Genomic DNA, 12872 nt, shown 5'->3' with positions numbered 1-12872 from the left:
TCACTACTCTGCACTCACTACTCTGCACTCACTACTGTGCACTCATTACTCACTACTGTGCACTCACTACTCTGCACTCACTACTCTGCACTCACTACTCTGCACTCACTACTCACTACTCTGCACTCACTACTCTGCACTCACTACTCTGCACTCACTACTCTGCACTCACTACTGTGCACTCACTACTCTGCACTCACTACTGTGCACTCATTACTCACTACTGTGCACTCACTACTCTGCACTCACTACTCTGCACTCACTACTCACTACTCTGCACTCACTACTCTGCACTCACTACTCTGCACTCACTACTCTGCACTCACTACTCTGCACTCACTACTCTGTACTCACTACTCTGTACTCACTACTCTGCACTCACTACTCTGCACTCACTACTCTGCACTCACTACTCACTACTCTGCACTCACTACTCACTACTCTGCACTCACTACTGTGCACTCACTACTGTGCACTCACTACTCACTACTCTGCACTCACTACTGTGCACTCACTACTCACTACTGTGCACTCACTACTCACTACTCTGCACTCACTACTCTGCACTCACTACTCACTACTGTGCACTCACTACTCTGCACTCACTACTGTGCACTCACTACTCTGCACTCACTACTGTGCACTCATTACTCACTACTCTGCACTCACTACTGTGCACTCATTACTCACTACTCTGCACTCACTACTGTGCACTCACTACTCTGCACTCACTACTGTGCACTCACTACTCACTACTCTGCACTCACTACTCACTACTCTGCACTCACTACTCTGCACTCACTACTCTGCACTCACTACTCTGCACTCACTACTCTGCACTCACTACTCTGCACTCACTACTATGCACTCACTACTCTGCACTCACTACTCTGCACTCACTACTCACTACTCTGCACTCACTACTGTGCACTCACTACTGTGCACTCACTACTCACTACTCTGCACTCACTACTCTGCACTCACTACTCTGCACTCACTACTCACTACTCTGCACTCACTACTCACTACTCTGCACTCACTACTCACTAGTCTGCACTCACTACTCACTACTGTGCACTCACTACTGTGCACTCACTACTCTGCACTCACTACTCTGCACTCACTACTCTGCACTCACTACTCTGCACTCACTACTCACTACTCTGGACTCACTACTCACTACTCTGCACTCACTACTCACTACTCTGCACTCACTACTCTGCACTCACTACTCTGCACTCACTACTCTGCACTCACTACTCTGCACTCACTACTCTGCACTCACTACTCTGCACTCACTACTCACTACTCTGCACTCACTACTCTGCACTCACTACTCTGCACTCACTACTCTGCACTCACTACTCACTACTCTGCACTCACTACTCTGCACTCACTACTCACTACTCTGCACTCACTACTCACTACTCTGCACTCACTACTCACTACTCTGCACTCACTACTCACTAGTCTGCACTCACTACTCACTAGTCTGCACTCACTACTCACTACTGTGCACTCACTACTGTGCACTCACTACTCTGCACTCACTACTCTGCACTCACTACTCTGCACTCACTACTCACTACTCTGGACTCACTACTCACTACTCTGCACTCACTACTCACTACTCTGCACTCACTACTCTGCACTCACTACTCTGCACTCACTACTCTGCACTCACTACTCTGCACTCACTACTCTGCACTCACTACTCTGCACTCACTACTCACTACTCTGCACTCACTACTCTGCACTCACTACTCTGCACTCACTACTCTGCACTCACTACTCTGCACTCACTACTCTGCACTCACTACTCTGCACTCACTACTCTGCACTCACTACTCACTACTCTGCACTCACTACTCTGCACTCACTACTCTGCACTCACTACTCTGCACTCACTACTCTGCACTCACTACTCTGCACTCACTACTCACTACTCTGCACTCACTACTCTGCACTCACTACTCACTACTCTGTACTCACTACTCTGTACTCACTACTCTGTACTCACTACTCTGTACTCACTACTCTGTACTCACTACTCTGCACTCACTACTCTGCACTCACTACTCTGCACTCACTACTCACTACTGTGCACTCACTACTCACTACTGTGCACTCACTACTCACTACTGTGCACTCACTACTCTGCACTCACTACTCTGCACTCACTACTCTGCACTCACTACTCACTACTGTGCACTCACTACTGTGCACTCACTACTGTGCACTCACTACTCTGCACTCACTACTCTGCACTCACTACTCTGCACTCACTACTCTGCACTCACTACTGTGCACTCACTACTCTGCACTCACTACTGTGCACTCATTACTCACTACTGTGCACTCACTACTCTGCACTCACTACTCTGCACTCACTACTCACTACTCTGCACTCACTACTCTGCACTCACTACTCTGCACTCACTACTCTGCACTCACTACTGTGCACTCACTACTCTGCACTCACTACTGTGCACTCATTACTCACTACTGTGCACTCACTACTCTGCACTCACTACTCTGCACTCACTACTCTGCACTCACTACTCACTACTCTGCACTCACTACTCTGCACTCACTACTCTGCACTCACTACTCTGCACTCACTACTCTGCACTCACTACTCTGTACTCACTACTCTGCACTCACTACTCTGCACTCACTACTCTGCACTCACTACTCTGCACTCACTACTCACTACTCTGCACTCACTACTCACTACTCTGCACTCACTACTGTGCACTCACTACTGTGCACTCACTACTCACTACTCTGCACTCACTACTGTGCACTCACTACTCACTACTGTGCACTCACTACTCACTACTCTGCACTCACTACTCTGCACTCACTACTCACTACTGTGCACTCACTACTCTGCACTCACTACTGTGCACTCACTACTCTGCACTCACTACTGTGCACTCATTACTCACTACTCTGCACTCACTACTGTGCACTCATTACTCACTACTCTGCACTCACTACTGTGCACTCACTACTCTGCACTCACTACTGTGCACTCACTACTCACTACTCTGCACTCACTACTCACTACTCTGCACTCACTACTCTGCACTCACTACTCTGCACTCACTACTCTGCACTCACTACTATGCACTCACTACTCTGCACTCACTACTCTGCACTCACTACTCACTACTCTGCACTCACTACTGTGCACTCACTACTCACTACTCTGCACTCACTACTCTGCACTCACTACTCTGCACTCACTACTCTGCACTCACTACTCACTACTCTGCACTCACTACTCACTACTCTGCACTCACTACTCACTACTCTGCACTCACTACTCTGCGCTCACTACTCACTACTCTGCACTTACTACTCACTACTCTGCACTCACTACTCTGCACTCACTACTCTGCACTCACTACTCTGCACTCACTACTCACTACTCTGCACTCACTACTCTGCACACTACTCACTACTCTGCACTCACTACTCTGCACTCACTACTCTGCACTCACTACTCTGCACTCACTACTCTGCACTCTGGAAACTCACTACTCACTACTGTGCACTCACTACTGTGCACTCACTACTCACTACTCTGCACTCACTACTCTGCACTCACTACTCTACACTCACTACTCTGCACTATGGAAACTCACTACTCACGACTCTGCACTCAGCTGGTGGTGTCTGTGTGTGCATGGCAGTGGTGGTGTGCGTGTGTGCATGGCAGTGGTGGTGTCCGTGTGTGCATGACAGTGGTGGTGTGCGTGTGTGCATGACAGTGGTGGTGTCCGTGTGTGCATGGCAGTTGTGGTGTGCGTGTGTGCATGGCAGTGGTGGTGTGCGTGTGTGCATGGCAGTGGTGGTGTACGTGTGCATGGAACCTACTTGCAATCAGACGTGTTGGTTGTCACCAGAATGCTTCGTTACTGCTGCCGGTAATGCTGCTGGATGCTAGGACGTGAAGAGCACACACTCACTTGAGTCGGGTCCAGCAACTTTTTGAATATCCGACCTCACTTCCTTCCAGAGGAGGATGCGAGGTCACAGCCACGACACACATAACCACTGCCCGGGTCTCCATACTATTAGGCAGTGAGTCAGTGTTCATCTTTCTTTTCCCGCTCGCCAGCAGTTAAGTCACCCATTCTTTCAGCTCAGTTAGATTCTGGTGGTTAAGTGACACCGCGGGAGCATTTCTTCATCGCTCCAGCGGTACTTAGTAATCGTCTCGGGCGGCATCAATGCTGTAGCGGCTGGGAGCCGACAGAGGGCGCACTAACAGCAACAGTCAGTGAGGTAATAAATAGCATGTGAATAAATGTGACATGCAGTAGACACGGCCCTGATAGGTAAGTGCCGGTGCTAAGCACCAGAAAGCACCGGCACAATTAGCAAAGCAACCCGCTTCTCCCTATGTACTGGCGACCTTAGGCCTGCTGCTTCAGCTGCGGGGGGCGCGCGCAGCCGTGAACGGCGGCTGCGCGCGAGCACTAGCACGCAATCTGAGAGGCAGGGACGGCACGCGACTGGGGCAAGCGGGTGTGTCCTGTTGAAAGAGGGTACCCCTCCTTAGGTGCTCGGTGACTTGTTGGGGGCCTGTTGACGACTGTGCACCTGCCCGTCCTTGTGCAAGACAGTCTGTCCAGTGCTCACCCTCATTTGGCGAACGTCACCATGGAGCGCAAAGACACGCCGAGACGAGGTAGGAAGGGGGGGGGGGTGTGTCTCTGTGTGTGCTTGCGCATGCGCTGCGGCGAGGGGGGGATGTGTATGTGTGTGTGTGAGTGTGTGTGGGTGAGTGTGTGTATGTGCGGCGAGGGGGGGGAGGGGGGGTCTGTATGTGTGTGCGTGCGTGTGAGTCTGCTTCCAAGGAGCCATGGGAGACAGGAAGCGCGCGCGACCTGATCCCAGTTCCAAGGTTGCGCGTGCACCTCGCTTGTCTGTCTCCCTTGACTCCTCGAAAGCCAGAATGATTACAATAGAGTCTCGGAACGACAGATTGCTTCGCAATCTGTTCGCAGTTCCGAGACCTAAAAACGGGTAAAATCACAGGCACAAGCTCAGAAGCCAACATTACCGTGATCCACAAAGAGGAAAGGGACCCTCTAGAGGTCAAAAACTATAGACCCATTTTCCTCCTAAACTTGGACTGTAAAATATCCACAAAAATCTTGGCAACCAGAAGAGAAGAATTCTCCCCTCTATTATAGATCACAAACTGGCTTTGTCAAAGGTAGACATGGCTCTGACAACGTTAGACTTTTCTGGCACATCACTGAAAAAGCTAAATTTAGAACATCATCTACAATGGCATGGCACTGGACACAGAGAAGGCCTTTGATAAGGTCTGTTGACCTTTCCTGTGAGCTATCATAAGCAAATTCAACCTTGGAGATACCTTTATTCGCCAAACATTTGCTCTATATGCCCAACCCTCAGCCAGTATCACAGTAAATGGGATTCTATCCAATAAAATAAACTTGGCGCAAGGAACTAGACAAGGTTGCCAACTTTACCCCCTTCTCTATCTTTTAGTCATTGAATCCCTCCGTGTTTCCATCAGAACAAACACACATATAAAAGACATTTCTGTTGGGAACACTCCCTACAAAGTCTCCACCTATGCTGACAATGAACTCATATTTTCACAAGAAGCCAAAATTGCTGTCGCTGCAATCTTATCTGAAATCAAATTCTACGCTCAGGTCTCAGGCTCTTCCCTAATTCTTGTGAAGACCGAAGTTTTCTCTTTCAATAACCTAACCCTCCTTTCCATTGTGAACATCACCAACCTACACTGGCAATCCTCGCAGTTCAAATACCTAGGCCTCGACTTTAAAAATAACCTAGAAGATACAAGGAAAACAAATTAGGACTATCTCCTAAAGAGAATCAAAGACACTCTGAAAGCCTGGTCGCCAACTCCGATGACATGATGGGGTCGTGTGGCATGCACTAAAATGATGATTGCCCCGAAAATTAATGTTATCACGTCAATGCTCCCCATACAAACTATTGAACATCTTCTTTAATTACATCGACGCCGTAATCTCTCAATTTCTCTGGCAAGGAAAAACAGGTAGATTGGCCTCATGAAACTAAAACTACACAAAGGGTCTGAAGAATTCAACATTCCCAATATTTTTAAATACCAACTTGCATTTCTAATACAACAAGCCTTTTGGTGGTTACACCCTGTAAAACTAGACACTCTGCTATGGGTTCAAATCAAGGAGTCACTGGCAAAACCATGTGCCTTAATCTCATTGTTAACTATGAAAACGGTGTCACTGCAACATTATTCTCAAAGACACTATATCGGCACTCAAGTCATTGGACAAAATGCTCCTGCATAACATCCAAAACTCAGACTACACTTCCCTGTGGAACAAGGCAATAATGGAAATAGATGGCACATCACCGTCTTGGTGATCATATAATATCCTAGTCCACAAAGACCTCGGCCCATCGACTTTTCCTAATACATTTGCAGAATTACAGAACTGCCACAACCTTGATAACATTGCATTCTATAACTTCCTTAAATTAAAAAGTTTGAAATGAAAAAGAACTCTACCACACACAATTCCGATCTAATCCCCCTACTTCTCAAATTATCCAAAACATCCCATGTTGCACCTTCAATTTATAAGTCCTTGCAGTCCACCAACTCATAAATCACATCCGAACTTCAATCTAAATGGACTGAGTCACTCTCTATCTCCTCTATTTCCACCTTAAATGATCTTTCATGGAAGACGATCTGAACATCCTACCTCAAAAATAAAATGTTCCCCACTCGCTCACAATGTAAGTACTGGATACTACATGGAGCCTACTGGACTCCTTAAAAACTCTCTAAAGTGAGGCTTCTTGAATCAGCCATTTGCTAGAACTGCAAAAACTCCCCAAATACTCTTTCTCATATGCTATTCAGTCAGTCAAATATCTTTATTCGGCTGACTTGCAGCCATAAAAGAATACATCATAAAAACATTTAAAACACAAATTAAAAATATAATACAGATAATGGATAATGTGCTTCAAGACAGTAGTAATTCATAATCGAGGTGAAGTAGAAGTACATCAATAAATTAATATTTCTACAAAATAGCAGCATAAACTAGAAACAGCGTATAATAAACTCTGTGAAGAAGCCCTGTCCCGGTTTACCATAAAATCCAAAATAATGAATTAAAAAAACAGGACAAAGGAGATCATTTCCCAACAATATTGCATAAATGGACAGCTGTGGAGATGTATCCGTAGACCTCTAAACAAGTGAATTCATCATTTAAAAGCTGGAGATGATATAGAGTTGGCCGACACTTCCTGATATTTAAAAACTTTAAAAGGAGAATAATAAAAGTGCGCCTCGGCTTGATATTTAGTTGACAGAAGAACAGGAAGAGAAGCGTGTCTTTGTAGACTTGGAGTCACAAGGGCAAGGATTCAGTTTAGTGTCACAATAACCTTTCCGGGGTAAGAAACCAGAAGATGTGAGATGCCAAACCTGAAGCTAATAAGATAAAACAATTGAGTGTGACAGAAGTAAAAAGAGAGATAAGTCTTAACACCTGGAGAATGTACTAGAAGCGAGCATTACAAAACTCTTGTTTGCTATCTTTAGGCGCTCACTATACAACTTTAAACAGGTCAAGAAGTCCTTTTTCAATTTAGTTTTTGGGATCTTAGCAACATTAGCTGGATAATAAAAACAGTTTGCCAGACTTTAAGACTCCAACTGTTTTTTTATATAGCTAAACCAGGGTATCTTCAACATATGATCAAGTTTAAGACAGTCTAGAATAATTGCGCGATTAAGAGCTGGCTCTTCCTTCACCCAAATTAAATGCCACCGTAAAATTGGTGCAGCTTGTATGCAAAAGGACACACGGGTCAAACCAAGTTCACTATGACAAATGGTGTCAGGAAGGCTAATGGGGGCTGTCAACAAACGTCTCAAGGTTGTTCTCAACTGCTTGGAGACGTTCCGGATTATAAAAGCCCCATACTCCAGCCCTATACAACAGAACACGAGCGGGCCTTACAAATACTGATTACTGCCTTCATCGGTCTTGAGCCTAACTTCTTCGTGAACCTAAATACCGCCTCCAGGTTTTGATTAAAACTACTGACCCCTGTTTCAACTAGAAGGTGCCAGGTGCTTTTCTGATCAAACAAGATTCCCAAGTACCTAAAACGTTGGGATATAGGACAGCCTTTCAATGTTGATAAAACATGATTTTAAAATGGTGGTGGATTTACCCTCCATCATGGTGTAAGATTTTGCTGTATTGGTCCTTAAACCCAATTCGAAATGAATGAAGAAGGGTACTGCACTCGATTTTAACTTATTTTAGAAATGCTGTGGTCGATATGTGTGCTGTGCTAGATAAGTGTCTGCCCACTAGATAGAGAGTGTATGTGGCCTGATGCAATGAGTCACCAGGACTCTAGTACGCACAACTAAGATACAAATTCTCCTGTATTTCATTTGATTTATTTTTATCAATATTTCAACTGATAAGAACATCACATTTACATTTTTTGTTCATTCATTTTTGCTTGCAATATCAGCAATTATTTCATCATTGTAGCATTGTAAATGCAAACAAATTTACATTTCCCAAAACAAAATGGAAATAAAAACCCAATGCATTTCGGGGCTACAGCCCTTTCGTCGGGAGTCTGTTTGAGAAAGAAACAAACAAGGAAAATGTGTTACTTTTGATGCTTGCGGAGGTATTTGAGTCTATAAACTATATTTGCTCTGTTAATTCTTACCACGGATGTAGGGAAGTCACAAGATTCCTTGTTAACTTGTTATAATCATTTGGCAGTATTCTATTTAAAGAAAAAATATTGCGTGATTAAGAAGAGGAAAAATTTTTACATTCGGAACTGAACTATGCAGTCAGTGAGGCAAAATGAGGTTACCTGAAATTTTATGCACACTGAAATATCTGTACAAAAAGAAGAAGAAGGGGACGAGTGCTGTTTAAAATCATTACGTAGATAAAACTAGATCAAATGTAATGTGTATTTGTGCTCTAGTTATAAGCTCACCTGTAGTTTTTCAAAGTCTCGCATACGTGAAAAGACCTAAATGGGACAAAAATTATAATCGCCCATGAGTATGATATTATATTCTGAAATATTTGCGGGTTGTCAATAGTTAAAACGACGAGCTTTTACCTGCGAGCCTTGTAGATTAAACTTCGGTCTCGCTGTGGTCTCAATTCACGATACTGCAAATATAAAGGATAGGACCGTTCTAGCGATTCCCACTCAAACTAAGCTCGGTTCTTAATGCGTACAACATTCCCTCGAGTGAGCTTACCATTTGGCTTGAATTACTGCCGTTCGAATAAGCGTCCAGCACCTAGCCAGCCGGCTGGAAACTGAGCAATAGATGGAAGTCCTTTCTTTATTATTACTTCCATGCTACCTAATGCGTAGCAATAGACAGAAGATTCAAGACAGTTTCGGCTTAGAAAATAGTCGCCATTAGACAACGTTTACTAATCACTCGATGCCTCCCTTACTAATGACTTTACGTGTTGTAAATTCGCAAGAAACAGTTGTATTGTAATTTAAAACGGAGTTTCACTTTTAATCGAAAATTACCCTGAACCACGAGTAGTCTTTATTTGTTTATTAAATTGTTACCGATTTCTCCCTGGGCAATGTTCGGTCATGGAGGAAAAAATTATGGTAGGTTTAACATACTAATTCGGTCGCCATTATTAAGTGGTGGAGGCTAGAACCTGCGTTGTTAAAATAAGTTAAAATCGAGTGCAGTACCCTTCTTCATTTATTTCATATTTCTACTGCAACCCAAGGGAACTAGCACCAAATTGAAAATGTCTTTTGATTCAATCGCAGCTATCACTGACAATAGAGCGAATACTAAGGCCTATACAGCAGATGAAGCCAGTCAAATATACAAACTCATCAAGGAGGCGAAATCTTTTGACGCCCAAGGAGGATCTGTGGCGCAGCAACTAAAACAGCTTGAATATTTAACCAGACGTGAACTAAATCAGCGGTTACATGCAACCACATTAATCCAATATCACCGTGTGAAACGAATCCCGAGAGGTCTCAGATTAGCTATTCGACCGATGCTATACAGACTAAATAATAATCCTCAATTTATGGAAAAATGGTTTGAAATTCTGAACAAGTGTTCCTTGGATTTATTGTTGTTGTTAATTGAAGAGCTTGCAAAAACTATACGAGACTTAGAGGAGGAAATTTTCAACGTCAAACGAGAATTGTCAGAAAGATTGGAGGATGAACCATGGGCTAAGATCTTGGAGGATATTGACATAAGATTAGACAAGTATGGAAAGGAGCTACAAGAAACGAAACTACGCAAATTTAAGCGTGACACTATTGATTATAAGCTGAATGAAGCATATACTTGGGCGGAAGTCTACGCAAAAAGGAGATTCACCAGCAAAAACTAGCATTAGGTAGCATGGAAGTAATAATAAAGAAAGGACTTCCGTCTATTGCTCAGTTTCCAGCCGGCTGGCTAGGTGCTGGACGCTTATTCGAACGGCAGTTATTCAAGCCAAACGGTAAGCTCACTCGAGGGAATGTTGTACGCATTAAGAACCGAGCTTAGTTTGAGTGGGAATCGCTATAACGGTCCTATCTTTTATATTCGCAGTATCGTGAATTGAGACCACAGCGAGACCGAAGTTTAATCTACAAGGCTCGCAGGTAAAAGCTCGTTGTTTTAACTATTGACAACCCGCAAATATTTCAGAATATAATATCATACTCATGGGCGATTATAATTTTTGTCCCATTTAGGTCTTTTCACGTATGCAAGACTTTGAAAAACTACAGGTGAGCTTATAACTAGAGCACAAATACGCGTTACATTTGATCTAGGTTTATCTACGTAATGATTTTAAACAGCACTCGTCCCCTTCTTCTTTTTTTACAGATATTTCAGTGTGCATAAAATTTCAGGTAACCTCATTTTGCCTCACTGACTGCATAGTTCAGTTCCGAATTTAAAAAATGTTCCTCTTCTTAATCACGCAATATTTTTTCTTTAAATAGAATACTGCCAAATGATTATAACAAGTTAACAAGGAATCTTGTGACTTCCCTACATCCGTGGTAAGAATTAACAGAGCAAATATAGTTTATAGACTCAAATACCTCCGCAAGCATCAAAAGTAACACATTTTCCTTGTTTGTTTCTTTCTCAAACAGACTCCCGATTAAGGGGCTGTAGCCCCGAAATGCATTGGGTTTTAATTTCCATTTTGTTTTGGGAAATGTATATTTGTTTGTATTTACAATGCTACAATGATGAAATAGTTGCTGATATTGCAAGCAAAAATGAATGAACAAAAAATGTAAATGTGATGTTCTTATCAGTTGAAATATTGATAAAAATAAATCAAATGAAATACAGGAGAATTTGTATCTTAGTTGTGCTTACTAGAGTCCTGGTGACTCATTGCATCAGGCCACATACACACTCTTAAACCCAATTCGGTCATAAAATCATTAAATCTGGTCACTAACTTCTGTAGCCCCACACTGGTTCTAGACATTACAACACGGCCATCGGCATAAAGTAAAGCCAGAAGATTTCTGGTGCCTATCATGGGTACATCCACCTTCCCTTGATTGATTTAACTTTCTAGGTCATTAATATACAGACAGAATAAATGCTATTCAATTGCGGAAAGCTCCACCATTTCTGTAACGAGATTCAGAAAACCGTAAATGCAATCTTCAACAGTGATATTGCCTTAAATTTCCATACAGTTACCTTAGGTGCCTCGCCTCGAGTTTACAAATCTTACATTAAACAGCTGTTGTAAATTCTTCGTCGAATTTGGTTACATTTGTTAATCAATTAACTGATGTCAATTCAGAGATCATTAGTGTTGTTAATCCATCACATGCAGAATTGGGGGGAAATTAGAGACAATGAAGGGATGGTACACTGTTGACTTATGTTTCAATGTAATACATGAGTAAACTGGCAAGAGTTAAATGCTCACTGCTGTCATTTGATAAATGCATAACCACTCATAAAGGAAAAGAAGTTATAGCTATTATTTTGGGTTCATTACTTTTTTTTAAACAGACTTTATTGGTATTTTCAATTCTGTCTAGACATTCACAATACAAATCTTAGTCTCATGTCACTGGTAATAGCATTTTAGTCAAAGGCTACTTAGCTAGGTTACATCTATTGTATCTACTTATAGTATACCTTGTTATTCTGCAGCATATCTGAGATTTGGGGCACATTGCATGACAAATATTTCTAGAATATTCTATCCCGCCACAAGTTTTTTTTTTTTAACACCAGTTTTCCTGTTCATTAATAGTTTCTCTATGGGAGAGTGCTCATATCACTGCCATAATTAAGCAAGGACGTTTTGGGCAATCGTCTCTTTCACTTTTTCCTCCCAAAACTTCCATTTATCTCTCTCTATCCGATTCTCTTCCTGCCCTCTTCTACCTCAGTATACCCTGGTCCCAACCCTTCAGCTGTTGCTGGCCTTTTACTCACAGTGATCATATGGTCGGAAAGTGTCATTTTTAAGGTATGTCTGGTTCTTGTAGTGGCATTTCAGGCGCAGGTGGATCCAAGTTCTCACTGTGGCTACAGCTCTCTGCATGAAAGAAAGAAACAAGGGCTCAGGGCAAGAGCTGGCAAGAAAGGATGACTGTGAAAGGGGGAAATGGAAAGAGAAAATGAAAGAAGAGAAGGGGGAGTATTTAACAGAAGTGAAGAAAACAAAAGAGAGAAACGACAGCGAAAGAAAGCGGCAAGAAGGGAACGGGTGGATTGGAAGAACGATAAAGCGGGAAGGATTGAGATG

At 43.1% G+C, this 12872-nt stretch overlaps 1 protein-coding gene across 1 annotated transcript in view; it reads right to left on the bottom strand.

Moving 5' to 3' along the window:
• The window catches only part of IL2RB (interleukin 2 receptor subunit beta), a 446549-nt gene that overhangs the window by 221570 nt on the left and 212107 nt on the right, over positions 1 to 12872 (bottom strand). The window contains exon 5 of the mRNA XM_086963139.1: positions 12560 to 12662. Within this exon, the coding sequence (XP_086819265.1) occupies positions 12560 to 12662 (103 nt within the window). The remainder of the gene's footprint in view (positions 1 to 12559; positions 12663 to 12872) is intronic.

The sequence above is a fragment of the Lissotriton vulgaris genome, chromosome 1_1, assembly GCF_964263255.1.
Source record: "Lissotriton vulgaris chromosome 1_1, aLisVul1.2, whole genome shotgun sequence".
Classification (NCBI taxonomy): Eukaryota; Metazoa; Chordata; class Amphibia; order Caudata; family Salamandridae; genus Lissotriton; species Lissotriton vulgaris.
This window is presented reverse-complemented; position numbering and strand designations above follow the sequence as displayed.